This window comes from Aulonocara stuartgranti (genome assembly GCF_965226115.1).
Source record: "Aulonocara stuartgranti genome assembly, chromosome: 23".
Classification (NCBI taxonomy): Eukaryota; Metazoa; Chordata; class Actinopteri; order Cichliformes; family Cichlidae; genus Aulonocara; species Aulonocara stuartgranti.
In genome coordinates, this window is record NC_138958.1 from 39,004,453 (window position 1) to 39,024,886 (window position 20,434).

The following is a 20,434-nucleotide window of genomic DNA, read 5'->3' on the forward strand; positions in this document are numbered from 1 at the left end:
CATTATAGTGATTCCACAAAACTAATTCTTCAACAACTATTTGCCCTACTGCCCAAACTGAGCTTAAATCCAAAGCTTTTAATTTAACAAGTTCAACAAAGTTCAGAGCTCTGTCAAGGATAGTCTGTGTACGTCTGAGGAGCAGTAATCCAGAGCTGCTTCTTTATGCAAATCAGGAAAACAACCCTTTGAATATGTGCAGGGAAATTAGCAACCCGGTTGCAAACTGAAATTCAGAGCGCACATACCCTCAGGAGGCTTGAAAGCTTTGGCAGAAAATCCTCTCTTTTACATAAGCCAGAAGAGGATCCAAGATTGTTTAAACCTCCCTGTAGAGTCTGGTCTTGTAGTCTGAAAGAAAGCTTCAACTTCGCACCATCCATTCACAACTATTGATCTGTGTGTGGGCATATACTACACATGGAAAGGAAAGTTGAGACCACAAGTGCCCTAGTGAATGAAAACAACATACTGTGTATAGTGTGGTAAAGTTTATGTGCCGTGCTACAATCTAGCAAAAATATCCCATTATGCAGATTGCAGAAAAGATTTTGTAATGGCAAACAAAAACAAACAAACAAACACACAAAAAAAAAACTCTCTAGAAATGTTTCCTCCACAAAAGCAAGATGACGCTGTAATGTGATGCCTTATTGATCCCAGCAGGAACTGCAGCAAAGTCTTGCATAGGCCGCTGCAGTGCATGGTTGCCAGTGTCGGCACTTGAACCCTGAGTTTTCCATGTGAATAGGCAGTCTCCATTATCCCATTTACAAACAGAAGGAAACATAATATCAAGAATAGCATCTTAAATACAACCTAATTGTGCAGACAATGCTAACCAGTTTCCAAAAATCACTAGAAGCCTAGGTGATTAAACAGATATTAATTATAAGTCTGGCTTTTCAATGCCACAGAATCCAGATAGTGTGGTCAAAATTATTAGTTTGTTTGCAGTCATTTTTCTTTGGAAGATTTTCTGTGTTATAAATAGAGCACACACCTTTTCCTTTACAGCCAATCTATCATCAGTGTGATGGTAACTGAAATAAAACTGATATTATGCATGAAATTAAGACCGGCATACCAATAAATCAGGCAAATGTATGATGTATTTCTTAACAATAATTTTTATAATTGTGTTAAACAATGAAGATTACAGTTAATGAGCAAAGTAACACTTTGGTGTTTACCTAAATCAAGCAGCTCTAGGTAACACCTCTCTAAAGCTTCATTTCCATTACTACCTACTCATCTCACCAAGGCTCGACTCGGATCAAGCGGTTTTCCATTAAATTCATGTACCACCTACAGTTGGTGGGACACTCCGTCATCATAGCAACGCAGCAGAGTGTCCCATGGCATAATTAGTATGCGACACGACAATAATGGTGTACGTCGAGGCGATGATATACCTGCTGCTCCGTCTGTGGCTTTTCGTCAGACTCTGGGACCACGGTGTTTTTGTAGCCATTTCCCTCATTGCCCGGGTGTCAAAAATGACAGTTTTGATTTTCATGAATGAGATACTCTCATGACTCATTCAGTGATGCCACTGACCATATAATTGGTTAGCTGCAGTCTGGAACTCCGGCCAACAGGTACTAAAATAGTACCTGGTACCAGGTACCATGACCTAAGGGAAAACCTTTAAAACCGTGGTGAACCATGGCGAGTCGACCTGAGCAGGTAGTAATGGAAAAGGGGCTTAATATGAGTGTCAAAAAGACAAAACGTAGGGCGTGGGTTTAGCTCAGTGTGTTAAGCAGGCGACTACAGGCCATATAGCTGAGAGCGGCCGGCCCGGGTTCGTGTCTGACTCGTGGCCCTTTGATCACGTCTTCCCCTCTCTCTCACTGTATCTATGAAATAAGGCCAGAAAAGAAAAGAAAAGAAAGACAACACGTAATCCACAACAAAGACACGTTCTGCCAGTGCAACAGAAAGTCTTCAGACATGCATGGACCAGGTAGCGATCAACAAATGTCTGGAACATCTCCTCCTCCTTACATCTTTACTGAGTTTCTTGGCCTCTCTCAAAATCAGCCCAGTGCTGGCAAACAGATGCTGGCAAAGAGAAACTACTAGCTGTCATGATCATGATCACCAACAAGAAGTTAACAGGCCTTGGCCTTATCAATTTAAGATCTTGCACAACCTTCAGCACCACTTATTAAAAGACTTAAGCGTGTATATACATTTGAGCCTACATGTATATTTGTGACTGTGTGGATCAGAGAAGATCATTAAAGGTGTATGGTATTCAATTATTCCACAATAAAAAATGAAATCATTAAAAGTAGGGATTCTTTGGTTGATCACCTGCATGTCTTTAAACTTAAAAGCTAACTTTAATTCAATTTTCCCAGTTTCCCACTTCTTTGTGTGTTATTTGAGGTCTTGATTTCAGTATGTGTTTCACAGGAGATCTCTCAGTCATGTCCCTGAACAAAATCAGGGCACAGGCATCAAACAGTAGGGCAATAGCATGTTTTAGAATGACAGCTGCATGTCAGCTTCCAATGACAATTTAGTATCTAGGATCTACTTCAACAACTGAGCACAATGCTTAGCAGGAACAGTTTTCTTGCATATTGCAAACGGTGAAAACAACAAACTTGTTTCACCACAAAGAAACAGACTGTCAAGTATAACCAGGAGGAGTTAACACAGTGAACCAAAAGTTATCGAATGACTCAGCCAAGCATCGCTGGAGCTCTCGGTAGTTACACTGCATATAACAGGAAGAGCAAATGGTGGATGGAAATTGCTGATGCAGTTACACTGTGGTAAAGAAGGGCTTTAAATAGCCGTTTAGAAAACCTGAACCGAGGTACAAAACTGCCAGTAGAACATATTTTTGAGTTGCAATTTTAATGTTAATGTAACACTAAATATATAATGACTAATTTACACCAACTGACATATAATTAACTCTGAGTTATTGGTTCTGTTACTAGTTAGTTAAACTAAACGAATGTAAATCGATTGACAGCAACCAACCAACCAACCCGGTGGCATAACGTTCCCTACTGACACATGATGCTTTTAAAAAAAACGTAAGCACTTATTTCTTAAATTCTGCTACACAGACGGTGTTAAATCTACGTCAGTTTTAGAAAGCAGGGCTCAGTGGTGTAAATTAGCCATGTTCACTTTAAGATTAAATTCCGTATACTGCATTATACTTAATATACATACATTTGGCTTGTGCTGCGTCACTGCATATATAGATGAGTCATTACTTTTGCATAATATTGCTACTGCTGCTATCTTGTGGCAATAAAGTCACATTTCAAATCAGCAGTAGTCTGTCATCGGTGAACGGCAGCTCAATTGGCAACAACTTCGGAAAATTCCCTTCATTTTTGTTTGTTTTAATAAACAATGCAACTTGCAAGATGCAATCACAAATAAAACATTAGTGATTCCAATTTTTTTATTTTAACTCTATATGATCACAAGTGTCATTTTCACAAATTTCCTTGAACTGTCGAGATATAACTTTGAGGCTATCCGGTCTTTAAGTGATGACGTGCTGAATCCTGCTTCCAGGTCCAAACTACCCTGCGTTTAATAGGGCTATTGTGCTTTAAACGTGTTTTAATACTTTGTAACTTGTTCTATTTTCTCTCAACAAGCCCCTAAAAACAGTCAGTGATCACTGTCAGCCTCTCTCGGTTTTATTACCGCTAATAATTTTAAAGCTCAGTTTTTAAAACCTTAGGATGCAACTACAGCCCAGCCCATGCAGCAGTACATTAATGACCAACCTCGTATTGTGGATGGATTATCTTACTTGTTCTCCTGACTGACGTTTGGTCCATTTACAGCATCCTGCCATGTGATTACATTTGTTCCTAACCATCGGGAACCCTCACGTCCGCTTTTATCGAGTGGGAAAAAAGTTTGTTCGTCCTCCAGCTTCACTGTGCTGTTATGCTAACATAGCTGTGTCGCTAGCGATCATGTAGCACATATATATACATATATATACACCAGCTAGTCCAACTTCAGTAACCCTACAAACGTCGCTGCTGTTTACGTTACTATCTTAATTTATGTTAGAAGTGATAGCAGAGCTGTACGTTTAATTTTTTTCAGAAATCTCTGTCAGAACATGGTATCTATCTATCTATCTATATATATATATGGCGGCGCGCACGGGTGCAGCGGCTCTTAGCTCTCCAGTTTGGTGCTCGTTTAATGCAGATATTTTTGAATGTTTGCAACGCCGGACGCTGCAGTCGAGTTAGCAGGCCGCACGCTACACCAGCATGACAGAAACAGCAACTCAGGTAAAAGCAGAGGGGGGGGGCTATGTGTTTACGTGCATGTGCACGTACGTGGTGTTGTAACCGCAGGATCATTCACACACACTGTTCTCCTGATTTGGAGGTTCTGGCAGTCTCGTGCAGACCTTTTTACATCCCGAGGGAGTTTATAGTAGTTAATGTGATAGCTGTTTATATACCGCCGGATGCTAACGTTAGCACGGCTCTCAGCCTCTTGCTCAACACCATAAACAAACAACAGCTTGCCCACCCCGATGGGGTTTTTATTGTCGCCGGCGACTTTAACAAAGCGTGCCTAAAGACTGTGCTTCCTAAATTTGTCCAGTTTGTGGACTTTGCTACGAGAGGAGAACACACTTTGGACCATGTCTATTCAAAGATCAGGCATGCTTTCAGAGCGACACCCCTCTCCCACCTGGCTGGATCTGACCACCTCTGCATGTCCCTCACCCCCACCTACACCCCCCTGCTGAGAAAAACAAAGCCCCAGACAAAGAAAATAAAAACCTGGCCTGAAGGAGCCCTTTCTGAACTGCAGGACTGCTTCTCAACAACTGTATGGGATTTATTCTCCAGCCACAACCTCCAGGAGTACACGGACACTGTACTCTCGTACATCAGGAACTGTGTTGACGATGTCACTGTCAACAAAAGGGTCAGGGTGTTTCCAAATCAAAAACCCTGGATGAATAGCGAAGTGCAATCCCTCCTAAAAAGCCGCAACACTGCCTTCAAGTCAGGGGACAGGGCTGCGTATAGGGCGGCCAGGGCAGACCTGAGTAGAGGCATCAGGAAAGCTAAGGCTGCCTATAGGAGGAGGATTGAAGATCACTTTGCTGACAACGACCCCAGAAAAATGTGGCAGGGGATCAATCACATTACCAACTACAGAAGCAATAACCAGGCAACATCTAGGACTGATGCCTCGCTGGCTGAGGATCTAAACAGTTTCTTCGCCCGCTTTGAGACGACCAGGCCCTCAGCTGCCACACCACTTCCACCCGCCCCCAGCACTGGCACACTAACACTCAGGGAGCACCAAGTGAGGTGTGTTCCAAGGTCAGTGAATCCCAGGAAGGTGGCAGGTCCTGATGGAATACATGGAAAGGTTCTCAGAGCATGTGCTGACGAACTGACCGGAGTCTTCACTAAAATCTTCAACCTTTCCTTGTCATCAAACACCGTCCCGCCCTGCCTCAAAACCTCCACCATCATCCCCATCGCCAAGAAGACAGCTGTGGCCAGCCCAAATGACTAAAGGCCTGTTGCACTTACGCCTGTAGTGATGAAGTGCTTTGAGAGACTGGTCTGTCAGCACATCAGGGCCGGTCTGCCTCCCACTCTGGACCCCCACCAATTTGCCTACAGGACAAATCGTTCCACCGAGGACGCTATCACCATAGCGCTCCACACTGCGCTGAGTCACCTGGAGCACCGAGGAAGCTATGTGAGAATGCTCTTTCTGGACTTCAGCTCAGCATTCAATCATATCATCCCGGAGATCCTGGTCCAGAAACTGTCTCACCTGGGACTCTCCACCCCCATCTGCCTCTGGATCAAGGACTTCCTGACAAATAGACCACAGTCTGTCAGACTCGGCCCCCACCGGTCCAGCACCATCACACTCAGCACCGGGTCTCCACAAGGATGTGTTTTGAGTCCCCTCCTGTTTACGCTCTACACATCCGACTGCTCCCCTACCCATCTCTCAAACACCATCATAAAGTTCGCGGATGACACCACAGTGGTTGGACTCATCTCAAGGGGGGATGAGTCGGACTACAGAGATGAGGTCAACAGACTGACTGAGTGGTGTTCAGTTAACAACCTCCAACTGAACACCACGGAAACTAAAGAACTTATCTCGGACTTCAGGAAGGGCAGAGCAGACCCGGCCCCACTTTACATTCACGGGAACTGTGTGGAGAGGGTACACTCCATGAGGTTTCTGGGCGTGCAGATATCTGATGACCTCTCCTGGACTGCAAATACTACAGCGGTGGTTAAAAAGGCCCAGCAGCGTCTCCACTTTCTGAGAGTGCTCAGGAGGAACAACCTGGAGGAGAGGCTGCTGGTGACATTTTACAGAGCCACCATAGAGAGCATCCTAACGTACGGCATAACAACATGGTATGCAGGGTGCTCAGCTGCGGACAGGAAAGTACTGCAGAGGGTCATCAACACAGCCCAGAAGATCACTGGCTGCTCTCTGCCCAGCCTGGAGGTCACTGCAAACTCTCGGTACCTCAGCAGAGCTGGCAATATCATCAAGGACTACTCTCACCCCAGCAACCAACTGTTTGAACTATTACCGTCAGGCCGACGGTACAGGTCACATAAAACCAGGACAAACAGATTCAGGGATAGCTTCTTTCCCAGAGCTACCACCGTAGTAAATAAGCACAAAAACAATTGAACCTATTCCATACCGTCACTGTCATTATATTATGCTGCTATTCATACTGTCATTATATTAATGCTGCTATCCTGTATATATTGTACATACTATTGTTTGAGTACTTACGATTGTTTTTTTGTACTTTTTATATTTTACATTTATATTTATTATTGAAACTTGCACCAAGGGAGTGGCACTCCAATTTCGTTGTACTCTGTACGATGACAATAAAGGCTATTCTATTCTATATTATATTTAGATGGAAGCTAGCGAGCTAACACCCTGCTAACTTCTAACTCCATTAAATTTAATAAATTTAAATTTAATAAAATTCTGTTTTCATGGATGCCTGAATGTTAAACTTAATCGCTGCACCTGGTAAAGTAGCAACACTGCTCTTTTTCATTAAAGATCAAGGAATTTAGACAGTTTTTCAACTCCCAGTAATGCTTTAGTGATCGTTTGACTTTGGGACCTGCAGCGGAGTTTGGGCCCGGACGCAGCTAATGACCTCAGACTTAAAGACCGGATTATCACCCACTCTGTGCAAGAGCATTAGAAATTAACTGCAAAAACAACTTTCATGGTAAGTCATGTACACGTCCCAATTCTCAATAAATCTCCACCAAAACCTCATCATAAAGGCTGTAATTTACAATTTTTTTAGCATTTTGACAAAGACTGATTGAAACTAATATATATTCATGTTTTTGATTTTAGTTTTATTAGAGCACAAAATTAATTCAGTTGCTTTACTCTTCTTCTTTTTTTTTGTGCAACTCAAAGTGCACGTTTATTATCACATCACTGCCAGCTTTGCTCGTAAATATAAATGTTGTTGCTGCACAAGTAGCAGCACTGGTGGTGGCTACTATATCATTTATATGGCTTTCTTATGCTTTAGTAGCCAGTTGTTATATCCATGTCTGCCTTACATTTTGTGCATGTTTTCCTACACGATTACTTGACTGCAGACAAATTTTAGACTTTTCTTAAAGTAGTCTGCTTGTTTTTATGGACAAATACCATTCAGAAAAACATGTACAAGCAATGTATATATTACAGCATATTATTTACACAACACAAGTGTACAAAGGCAAACAAAAAAGAACAATCACACGCTTATTTGCTATTATAATGTGCACATTATGACATAATACCAATATTTCACCTTTAAATATTGTCGTTATCATGACACCTAATGTACAGTCCCAAATGTTTTAAATTATTTTCTGATACGTCTTCTTGAGGGATGGACTGGTTAAAACACACACATTTGACACAAATGAGTTACAGTGATTTCTGATTGAAAGTGGATTAATGTTACCTGTGTCTGATCAGTTTTGTTAGTTAAACCTGACTGAAGCTATTAAACACTCACCCAGGTGACAGCCCATTTTACGTACTTCAAACCAAAGCAAATCCTAATAACGAAACAATTTGGCATTCCAGCAGCAAAGCATCTTGTCTAACATTTGTATGCCAAATGTTGCATCTATCTGGGGAGAAAGCAACATTACACCACAAAAAAATGATAAAACAATCAATGAAAATGGAAGATCTAAATGTCGCCCAAGCAATTTAATTATCTCACTCAGAATAAGCCAGAGGACTGATCACTTCATTGGTTCAGAGTGAGTCGCACATCCCAATATCCTTGGCCCTAATGAGCACCCCAGGGCTGAAATAAAGAGCACTGTGACTCCAATAGTGCTTCAACAACTTCAGTCCTATTCAAACAGAATCATTACAGACAGAAAGGGATTAAATTGCCTCAGTTCATTGCTGATGCTTCAGCTATGTGAAAAGCAGGCCTGCTGTTACTGCAATATGCTCATAGCATGTTTACTATGTAAATTACAAATAAAGAGCACATAAAAAGCAGGGTCGAACTGCCTGTGCCGGGTCAACACGCTGTGTCACCTTTCACTTAATGTAATCTGAAGTGCAGCTGACACCTGACCTGTCTGGCCTCGCTCTACTGAAATAAGGCTAGAACAACCACCGAGGAGGTGAATGAACACACATGCAGGAATTGTAAAAATCAATCATAGCTTCTCTTTATAGCAATGCTACACCAGCATATTCATCTCTTTTTTTTGTTTCCATGCATCTACAAATCCGATAAATCAGGACTCTGGTTTGTTCAAATATTTTGAGTTCATGTGCTTTGGTTCGCAGTTTTAAACCCTTGTGAAGCTCTCAGTGTTGTAGAAAAGAAAAAGCACACCATTCCATCCAAAATAATGAGAAGCAGGAGGAAGGTAGAGCATCCCGGTGGAAAAGGAGTTTATTTTAGTAGTTTTGTGTGCAATCACACACGGCAACAACACACAAAAGTCCAGGTTACAACTTAGCCCAGCTACACTACCATCAGGAATATTATGATACAAGGTCAGCTGCTCGATTATGGAAAACATCACGATCGCAATCCTTTTTCATCAACTGTATTTAAAATTATTATTTATTGTTAGGTTAAAAATTATAATTTTTTCTGAAGTAATGGGTGTGGTGGGGGACACAGTGTTAGATCAGGAATTAGGCCCAGATTGGCCAATGATTTTCAATGTATAGCCCACACATGGACAAAATACAGCAAGAGGGCCAGAACTAGCCTAGGAAGAAGGGTTTTTTTTTTGTGTGTGTGTGTCCACCCCTGCTATGGCCTTTCTTTCCCAAGGGCAAACACTGGTCCCTGCAGCTTCCACAGTGGTATGTCTGTTGTTGCAGACAGGGGCAACGAGAGGCCAAGGTGGCATCAGACTAGCACACTTCAGTGGGCCTGCAAAGAGAACGATGGCACTGAGCACAAAGGGGAGAGCGTAACACAAATCAAGCTGCAGTCAACTTTTAATTAACCTTCCATGGGTTGGAATACATAAACATTTTACGACTTCTACTTCTTTTGGATAGACTGTGCTGGCCAAAGGCTCTCTCTTTCTCTCCACCATCTTGCCTAGAGCGGAACTAAACTGTGGTTTGCAGGGAGGGGTGAAAACACCACTTTCTTTATAACGACACTAAATGAGAGCAGACTAAAAAAATTAATACAAAAGACTGACTGCTTTCTCCAGATTCTCTCATCTTTTCTGTTGCTAAAAGCCAAAAATTTGAAATTAAATTAAGATCTGATTAACAGCCCAGAATTTTTATCAACAGCTTTACACAAAACCTTCCTCTCCGGGAACTAACCAACCGTCTTTCAGGAGAACTAACCTGCAACAAGACCTTACAATCTGAATTTAGAGGAGATTATTATAGAACGGTTAAGCTATCCCAGTGCTCCAAATGCTACCCATTCAAATTCTTTAAGATTTCAACAACAACGATATTAGTTTGAAAGGTGTCAGGCCAGATCTAAGGGTTTATCTACGTATCTTGAAAAGACATGTGTCTATACAGCACAGCAAATATCACTAAATGAGACAAATCACCATCCCAGCTCTTCTGTTACATGGCAGGAAGCAAAAGACAAACTAATTACTGATAATTCACTGGAAAATATTCCATTACTCCATCATTCCATCACAGTACTTTCCACTCGTGTGACCTGATGTGTTATTCCAAAGAACTTCGCCTACGATTGTCTCACTGATGAACAGATAAGTCGGACATCCACTCAAAGCAAAAATAGACTTCCTGGAATTTTAATCTGAGGTGAAAAAACAGAGGCTAGAGGAGTCCTTCACTGACAGGGTGCTGTCATTCTATTGAACCTAATGAAATGCCAACAAAAAGAAAAATGGATAGTGTGGAAAAGGCAAGTGACATGCATTGGGAATCAAACCCGGGACTTTCTGCGCAGGGCACTGGTTATGAGGTCACCTCGTTTTGTTATGACAGCTGTCTTTTTCAAAAACTGAAATTGTAATTAGCATCCTCGAGTCTTGGCCGTTTGCCACGTGCTCGGCTACCGATCGCAATGTGGGCAATAAAACATAAGGTTAAAAAAGAGAGTGGAAGAAGGCAGCGAGCTGCAATGTCTGCTGGCATTATTTATATCCTTAGCCTCAGGGCCATCACATTCCCAGCTCCACTTGTCTCCATTGATCAGCTTCAGCACCCCCCGCTCCCCCTTGCTCTAAGCTGAGGAAAAATGATTCCCCCCCCCGCAACACATCCCAAGATGCCAGGACTCAACACACTTGATCTATCAACCGCAGTTTCACAAAAGAGCTCGCTGGATAAGTGGGATTTCATGGTCTTCTTGGTGCCAATACACTTTTTCCTCCTAAAGCTTAAAATATACCTTGACTATTGCTGCTCTTTGTATAAGCTGTCTGCGCTGTGTGACCATACCTGTACAACAGCTCGGCGCACTCCCTCAGTGTTTGCTTTTGGCTGCAGGGAGTCACACCCCAGTTATGAAGATAACGTGCACATATACATTTACCTCTGAAAATGAGGCACTCTGTGCAGGCTGTGCTGTAACTGTGACAGGTAGGTTGACAGCTGTAGTGTGAGGCAAGTCAGTAACAGTCTATAGAAGACACAAAATGATTGATCTAGGTCTGATCAAGTCAAGTTTTCTCAATTTCCCATATTTATTTCCCTCATCCATTCAAGTACATCAAATGCACTGTTCGCCACATTGTCCATTATTGAGCCTTAAAAGGCAGTAGTCCTGAAGCACCCACCAATTAGTGACCAAGGCAACAAGAACTTTCAGGATTAAAACCAAAGGCCTGAGGGTCTGTGCCTCCCCTCCCCTCAACAGCCGTAATGGACCCTCAGATCTCCACAGAGTGGAGGCCTGCAGGGGGGAGGGGACTGACTGGTAGGCAGGGCTGTCAATCCCGTCCCCACCCCCCAAACTTTTCACCACATTGTTTTTTTTAATGTGCCCCTTCCACTGAAAACTGAACATGACAAATTCTTAAAGTGTCCGGCCAATCAGTCTATGAGCTCACATTCCAGGTGTGGCGATCATCCAATTAGGAATTCCCAATCCCCAGCCAGCTGGAATAAATGCATTAGTGCACGCACAGAGCAAAAACACCGAGCACATTCCCAGCCATACTGTTAACAGCTGCGACCAGTATCACTTTAGTTTATTCACTTCTATTAGGACTTTAACAAAACTGTATGTCAAGCTTGTATGGCTCTACACATAGAAGACTAACTCTCCCACCCCCTTCTCTCAGTGGACTGCCACCTTAAAAATGTGCGGGTCAGCATATAAAAACAGACCCCAGCCAAATTACTGCAGCTGCGTTGTACCTGTGTGGGTAAATGAGAGGCCAGTGCGCGAGGTACTTACTTGCCAATCACCTCGCACAACTCGTACACATCCTCGAACAGCACGTCGTCGTCCGCCATGGTCATTCAGGTAAACGAGGATGCTCTCCTCAAGATATCCCACCCACACCACGGGCTCCAAAGGGATCAATGACAACGTAATTTCTTGCTGAACGGGCTTACACCTGTGCCAGTCCACACACACACTTTGTATTCTTTAAACCCCACAAACACGCACACACGGGCACAATGTGATAAACGGGGGAAAACGAACGTGTGCCCAACTTAGCCGGCTAGCCACATTAGCTGGCGTCCAAGGCTGTCACTCCGCGGCCCCACCTTCTCCTGAGCTACTCTCCTGTAGAAGGGCTAGCCAGCGAGCTAGCTAAACAGTAGCCACTGAGCAGACCCTGGGGCGTGGAGATTTCCTCGCTCGTGTGCAGAAAAACATCCCTCTTTGCATGCCTCAGGTTTGTATCTTTACTGGTGCTTGTCGCCGGGGCACAGGAGTCCCCCCTCAGCAGCATCCGACGGATACCTCCCCTTATCCACCAAGATGCTCCCCTTCGCCGCAAGCTAACGAGACTCTCGGGGGAAAAAAAGAACGGTTTGCTAGCTGGGTTTAAATGTGAGCTTAGTCGTCGCTGAAATCACAGGTTGGCTCCCTCCGTTATTGCGCTGTGCACGCCCAGTGGTATCACAGACAGCTTATCCCAGCGAGGAAGGGGGGGAAAAAAAATCGTAACGTGAGCGGGATACAATACGCTTCAGCTTCCCGAGCCCAAATGGAAGACCTTCACATTCATGTCCACGACTGCTCCTGCTGCTACACGCGCCGTCTGTGCTCGAGAGTGTTCAATTAATGTCGTCTTCCAGCACAGCCGAGCCGACGTCCGCCGCTGCTCCAGTTCTTTCGCTGGATCAGATGCAGGCTGGCTGGCTTTGACTGGTTGTTTCTCCGACTTCCAGAAATGCCCGGCTCCTCCCTCCCTGTCTATCGCCCGGGAAACTGTTCCGACCGGAGCCGAAATGGCCAGGGAAAGCGGGCCCCGGATTCCCGTCTTTTTCCTTGCGTCGCTCGAGCCAAGATGGCGTTTTGTGGGGTCCGATTTAGGCGCAGTTTCCTTAATCTCTTCTCCAACCGTTGCATTCAGTGTATCCCGCGCAGGCGTCGACCGTCCAAACCTCATCACCTTACGTCAGCCCCCCCTCCCTTTTCCCCTTCTTCTTCTCTCCATCATTTCGAACAGTTTATTTCTCCATAAATCTCATCTGCCACTAAGGACTCACGCCCCACACCCTGGCTGCCAGCGACGGGATTAAAACCGTATACTTCACAATCGCTGTCTAAGCGTGGGTGACTGCTGTCCTCAGTGTTTCCCAAATTACCATGGGTCTTTCGGGAGGTTTCTCAGCAAAACTGATGGACAGCATAGCGTTTGCATTATCTCATTAATCTGACAGTGACCGCTAGATTGTGCCACTGATGTGTACTCTAATTCTCCTCTGTGGAATTTAGATAACTAGCGAAAATAAAGGCTTTTTTCAGTTCAAATGGGCATCCTCAGCACTGTAGTTCAAGTATTAACGCGTAATTATCTACTTTCGCGTAAGCTTTTTGCAGGTGCGGTTCCCCCGGTGCAGACACGCAGGTAAGGTCTCCTCAGGTGTGGAAAGACGGGCGGAGAAGCCCCCTAGAGGTGATGGTAAAAGGCCTGTCTCCCACTGCTCCATTTTGAATACCCTAAATAGACATCGTTCCAAGGAGAAAATGAGGGGGAAAGTGGAATAAATTAATAAATAATTGACAAAATCCAATTTCACTTTTATTGTAAAACAAATCAAAGATGCAAAAAAGGCATCAAATCCCGTTTATTAAAGACGTCCATCTTAATTCACCCTATTTGCACTGGATTTTATATGACGTAGAGAACTGCAAAAATCTTGAATCATTTGGAAAATGTATGCAGTCATTTACTACATGTGTAAGTATATGAGGCAAAGTTAGTACAATAGTAACGAGCTTGTCTATGACGCCTTTTTGCCATTTCCTTTGTTCTCCACTAGTCCAGTTTCCAAAAAAGCAAACAAAAAAACAGGGACACAGCTGAGATGTGGCAAGTTTTCAGCTAAGAGCCTTTTGGAAACCTCCAGATTGCAAAAACACTATTATTAAGAGGCATGTGCTATTTCTCATACATTCAACTGAAGAAATTGGAACAAACTGCTTATCAAACCAACAAACAAAAGACATTCCTGTGAAAATAGTCCGGTACAGGGACTAGACTGAAAATGAGTGCAATGGCAGACAAGGTCCAAAAGAAAAAGCCTGGAGAACTATTATTTAAGACCATTTTTAAAGTCTGGCTCCTTGGAAATGTAAAGAAATTTTATATTTAACTTTATCTTTAAAACATATATCTGAGAGAGATGTCGTTTTTTTTTTGTTTGTTTTGTTTTTTTTTGGAGGGGGTTCCTTCTGTGGAATCAGTTAAAAAGGGAATTTTCTCTTATTTATTCTCCCGTTTTATTTTGTTGTGGTTTTTTTTTTTTTTTTTTTTTTTTTTTTTTAATATATTGCAGAGCTATGTTTTCCAATTACAAATTACCTTTGCATGAAAGTGGTTACAACTGAGGGTTGAAAAGAAAAAAATAAAAGCGTTTGGGTGAGGTACTTCACTAAAGCAAAATAATGAACTCAGACGGCCAGCCTCCCTCTAGAGGGCGCTGTTCTCACAGGGCACCCTCTGCGGTTTCCATGCCGCTGCATCCTTTCTCCTCGAGCATCACCTGCCAGCTTCCCCCATTGGCTTAAGCCCACCAGCAGCTACCGATAATCCGATTGGCTGCTGATGTGGTCATCATACTGTCTGCTTCTGAACAACCCTCCATTTGATGCACACACACACACACACAGCTCGGGGAAAAAAGTGAGACTGGAAGGAAAGTGTGCAATAAAAGGAGAGAGATGAATAGGAAAATGATAAAGGAAAGGGAAAACGGCACACATGACAAAAAGACAAGAGCTCTGTTTCCATAGTAACAAGGAAGGGGATATTTTTTTTATGGTGGTTGCATGTGAAACTGGCAGTTCATGAAAAATGCACATACGCTTATACACTATACATCTGGTTGCACTGACATGCATGAATTCCCTGAAACCATCACTACATACGCAGAGAGACAGCCCTGCACTTAATAGCTTTGACAGAAAAATAACCTTCACCTTTAAATTTCATGTGTACCTGGCACACATTATTTTCAGTCCTGCTGGTTAAACCGTTTTGACTAGCTGTGCTTTTCAGAGAACCTTTTGTTTCTCTCCAGGCTGACATAGATTTATCATCAATAATTTAGACCAAATCAGCTGTATAACATTGTATTACAATCCTGCTCGGTCCTCATGGCATAGAGGTGTAATGTAGAAAAAAAAGATACGAAGGAGGATGCTTCAGCGCAGAAAAAGTGGGACATCAGTCAGCTGAATTAGTGCAAGGGGAAACAGGGAAAACAAGGTTTGGACTGCTTAGACTGCTACATGCTTCCAGCTCCATATTCTTCCCTAGGGAGCAATAACTAGCAAAAGGAGAGGAGTCACTTCAACACAAAGTGCCTTAGAAGTGTTTCCTCCTATAACAGAAACTCAATGGGAAATGGGAAAAGTATAAGAATTCAGGTTTTTCAACTAAGTAAGCTGATATATTTAAAAATATTAATAACAGAATATTTTTCAACATTGCAAAATTACCAGTTTGGCAGAAATTGACATTATAAAGTCACAATATTTCTTCTGTCTTTTCACCTCCTGGTTTTATTTGATCATATTGTGATTCTGAGCTAAATTTCAATGTATTTCCAGATTGTTATCTAATAAATAATTAGATTAGGCCATAAACTGCAAATTCACTGAATCAATATGGCTGCTTCGTGAAAACAATACAAAACAAAATGGAAAAAAAAATGTATATATATATAGTTTTTCCACTGCAGCAAATTTTTTAATCTCAAAGAATATATTTTTTCATGTTTTATGTATGTATATATGTATGTATTATATGAATTTAAAATATGTTATGTCTAATATTTTTCTCATCAATATTCAAATAAAAAAAATTGGCTTTTTCCTCAAAGACTAAAAATTGCTTTTTTTCCCCTCAGAATATCAGTCACAGCAAGTATTTCGGTAATAAGCCATCAAAGGCTAAATGTAAAAATAAAAATATACAATTAAAATAATAATAAAATATATAAATATATAAATTATATGTGTGTGTGTAAATTAAATAAAGTAAAAAAAATTAAAACGTTTTAGATTTCGATAAATTGTGAAAGGGGGAAAAAAACTACAAATCCCACTTCTTGTTTGGGTAGATGTGATTGGCTGAGTCTGACCGCGCAGGCTCCTGTGAAAGCGCGATGTTCAAATTTGTTTCCGGTTTTACTTTTAGCCTTTGTCGCTAAGCCAGAGACATGGAGCGACCTCAAAACAGGTAGAAATTTTACCTTTGTCGTTATTACACTATACAAATGCTATTTTCTACAAAGCATTTGCTTTTGCGGCAAGGAAAAATGGCAACAATGTGTCCAACGACGCATTTTGGTTAATTTAACGGCATTTTCCGTCGTTGTCCGTACAACGGAGACCCCACCACCATTCAACATTCAGCAATTAGGTGGTTTAATGTTGTTTTGCATTTAATGAAATGCACGGGCTTGATACAACGTTAAACTTGTCATTTTAGGATTTTTTTCACCTCTACTTTTCAGTTCGGCTTCTCTCCTACACATCAAAGAACTGGAATAAATCAAATTTTTACGTTTTGCAGTCGTAGCTCCTTTTTTCATCCTTCAAAATGAAACAAGTGGCAGGGAGTGGGCACTGAAGCTTTTGTGTGTTTAGTTAAGCGCAGTCTGTGTAATGTTTAACTTTAAATGTCACTCCATGGTTTCTAAAAACATGAATGGATTGCCCAAACAGGATCGGGACGATAGTTTGCCTTTTTTTTAATGCTAGCATTAGCCCGCTGGCTCTGCCTCGGTCTTTTTTGACATGTTGCTGCTGTTTTAAAACAGGGGAGCATCTGACCTTTAAAATAAGTCCACATCCGTACAGTCTGTTGAGTATAAATACGTTGTTGACACAGTGGCTATAATGCGTCTATAGTATATTTAGAAATGGTGTTTGTGTATGAAATGAATGGTAATTTGTTTTATGAGTCCAATAAATTGGGTATTTAAGCACATGAGAAGTGCAGGTTTTGCAAAAGCCTTACTTGTGTTCCTAGTTCAAAGCACAAGTTTAACTGGAGATTGTTGCTTTATGTTTGATTTATTTTTTTAAATTCATGTATTGATTGACTAATTTTTCTTTTCAGTGTGGTGAGGACTCCCATCGAAAGCATTGTGGCTCAGAGGAGGAGCAAAAATAAAAGCTACAGACAGTCATACCGCAGCTGCCTAGGCGCTGCTTCAAGGCTCGGCCACACCCCAGGATGGACAGCGCGGAGGCTCAACACCAGCAGAAGAACAAAGTCACACAATATCACTGTGAGTCAATGCAAGTTTCTCTTCTAAATATATTAATTATCTGGAGAACAGAACATGGAATCGCCATCCTTTGCATTCTGCTCTTTCCCTGGTAAAGGAGAAGGTGAATCCAGAGGATCTGGCCTTACTGGTGAAGACAGAGTGGCAGCTATCGTACGTTACACCGCTCTACCAGTTCAGACACACCCAGCTCAGGAGCTACTCGAGGCAGCTTTCGGCATTTATTACTGCAGAGAAGCAGCAGGGTTTGGCAGTGGAGGTTGAGGGAGCGCAGACCAGCTTCAGAGTTTCCTTCTCTGTGGTGCAGGGGCTGGGAGAGACGGACGATGATGCTGAGATGGTCCTCGTACAGGTAAGCACAGGAGTTTGTAGAGGCAGGGAGAAGGTTTTCAGGCACAGTATGAGCTGGCTTTACTCTGTCTTCTTTCCCGTCACAGATCCATTCAAAGCCAGTGTTTGCAGGGAAGGATGAGGCGCAGAAGTTGGTGTGGAGCGGCTGGCTGACCTGCATCAATGGCAATCCTGAATATCTTCACTCGCTTCCGAAGGACTTCACCTGTCTGCCGCTCTTTGGCAGCCGTGGGGCTGAGAATCTCACCTCGTTGGTCAAATCCTGGTTTCAGCAGACCTTTGACTGCTGCTTTGGCCCTCTGGAAATCAACCAGACCTTCCTGCAGTGGCTAACGGCATTATGGACTAACTGCCACATAGAGTCCAGCATCCAGCATCTCAAAATGATTTGGACTCTTCCGGTTGAGCCACCGTTGCAGATCACCTACACAGTTAACCCTCAAGATGCGTGGGAGCTGTGGAACAGTGTGAGGACCCCTTCACTGGAGAGCAGGGAGGAGGAGGAGACGGCGAGAAGCATTGACATCGAGGAGGTGACGAGGTTCATGCAGGGCCTAATGAGCCACTTCTACAGGCATTTCAGATTGGACCTGTCAGCAGGACGCCTGAGTCAGGTCTCATCTGCACTGGGATCAGCCAAGTTCAGCGGCAGGGTCAAGGTACTGCCCTCAGAGCTTTATTTATTTTATTTTTTTTAATGAAAGAAGAACCTGCTAATAATATTGGTTTACTTTTGTTTCAGATGTCCAACAGCAGATATGTCCTCACAACCCTATCACTGCTGACAGAGTGTGCCCTTCTCAAAATGCCCATCTGAGCACAAAATAATGACTTTGCAGCAAGAGGAAATGCAAATTCTGCAATATCAGTTTGCAAAACCTGTTATGGAATAACAAATATGGCTTTTATTCTTTTCTTTTTTTTTTTTCTTTTATGAGCAAAAACAAACAGTGTAGCCTCTTTACATGAATTCACCACAGGCTAGTGGCTTCTGGCTTTTTTATATTAATTTTTTTCCCCCTTTTCATACTACAGATCTGGGACGTTACAGGAGCTCAGCACAGGGAGGATTGTGCTTGTAATTATGAAAAATTGAGGATAAAATCTGAATGTTTCTTGTCCGCTCACTCAGCTCTTCTTGTAAATACATTGTATGTTTATTCATGTTCATTCACCTCTTTGTATATTTTTGTCATTTATAGTTATAAATAAAAACCAAACAAGTGATATTAAAAAAAAAAAAAGGAAGCAAATTGTCACAACGGAACTAAGCAGATGTTAGATTTCTGTGTGACTGAGAGCTTTGGCTTTTATTGTTAGTAAAGTAACTTTAGGTCAGGGGCTTTGATGTAGCCTCTGACCTAAAGGAGTCAACGCCATTGTCCTGCCCTTTAATCCAACTTAAATCTGCTTGGCTGCTCTTTATAACAGAAAGTTTAAACACCAGATGGGTGGGGCTTCAGTGCTCACCCGTGATCGTTTTTTTAGGAGTTTAAAGTGAAACAAATGTATGAAACTAAATGTAGGAGCAAACAGAGACCTCATTATTTTAAAATGACCATATTTTATCTAAGGACATCATTATTATCCATCTCTGCAGTGCACATATTACACATGCAGGTAAATTAGATATGGCAGAATCTGGCTCCTTTAGAAGGTTAATGAATTTCTTATCAATTATCTTATTTAGTTTAACACCATCAACAATTGCAGTGGGGTGGAGGTGTATTGCGAAGTAGGATTTTATGTAAGTTCTCATGTTTGAACAACTACAAGTGGCACATGGTGAGCAGGACCTTAATAACACCACTGAATAACGCTACAGTCTGCATGCTTGGTCTTAACTAGCTGCCATGTCTGATTTACTCTGCTAATGTTGCTTTATAAAATAATAAAGATTTATCTATATGTTGGCTGTTAATCACCAAGAATATTCAATCTCTAAATTATTTCGCTTTGATATGCCTCTGTACTCTCAGTGGTTCTGTGAATGAAAAAGTGCTAAAATAAATATATTAATGGTAAATTCATAAGATTGTTGCAGCATTCATTACCAGTTCTGATCATCTCTCTTACTGAAGTAGGAAGGTAACAATTTGATGCAAGGCTACAGCAGAGAGCCCAGGTGATAGTGAAAACTAGTGATGGGACGTTCTGTATCGAGGCTTCGGAGCGTGTGTCGAGTAATGGAGGGGGCGTTTCCGCGAAGCGCGTATCGAGGCTTGCTTCATTTATGGGAGGAGCTGAAAATGATGACGTCCGAAGCCTCGCTGCCCGGCTGTACCACGTGACTGGTTCATGAAGTGGTTCGAACTTTGCCGCGAGCTATGACAGCGATATAAACCCCTCAGACTTCATTCAAAATGTGGGTGTTTGATGGAGAGTTGCGGTTAGAGAAAGTTTGGAGACCGTTTGGAGGTTTATGAGAGTGAGGAGAGAAAGTCAGGAGAGAATGGAGCCAGCTAAGAAGAGGAATACAAAATGTTCCCCTGTGTGGGAACATTTTGATTTTATTCCTCCCAACAAGGTATGTAAATTTCTACAGAAGATGTATTTTCCTGATACTGATGGTGCAATACAATTTATGTTGAGCTGGGATATAACA

General features: G+C 42.3%; 2 protein-coding genes across 15 annotated transcripts in view; one reads left to right on the forward strand and one right to left on the reverse strand.

Annotated features, from left to right (window-relative positions):
- LOC309700630 (peripheral plasma membrane protein CASK-like) overlaps nt 1-13,581 on the reverse strand; it is a 52,955-nt gene extending 39,374 nt beyond the window's left edge. For 4 of the 14 annotated variants that reach the window (XM_082524323.1, XM_082524315.1, XM_082524312.1 and 1 more), the window contains exon 1: nt 11,954-13,578. In XM_082524323.1, coding sequence (XP_082380449.1) covers nt 11,954-12,018 — 65 coding nt within the window. In that variant the 5' untranslated portion in view covers nt 12,019-13,578. Of the gene's footprint in view, nt 1-11,953 lie in introns of all 14 variants that reach the window. The other 10 variants (XM_082524320.1, XM_082524318.1, XM_082524311.1 and 7 more) reach the window with 5 other exon arrangements.
- A 2,766-nt stretch (nt 13,582-16,347) lies between these two features.
- cenpl (centromere protein L) lies at nt 16,348-19,760 on the forward strand (the record flags this gene model as incomplete). The annotated part of the gene is given in 6 exon segments (XM_082523012.1): nt 16,348-16,389; nt 16,393-16,421; nt 17,307-17,478; nt 17,576-17,830; nt 17,916-18,488; nt 18,572-19,760. Coding segments are annotated over 6 exon segments (1,146 nt in total). The 3' UTR covers nt 18,647-19,760.
- Between the last annotated feature and the right edge of the window lie 674 nt (nt 19,761-20,434).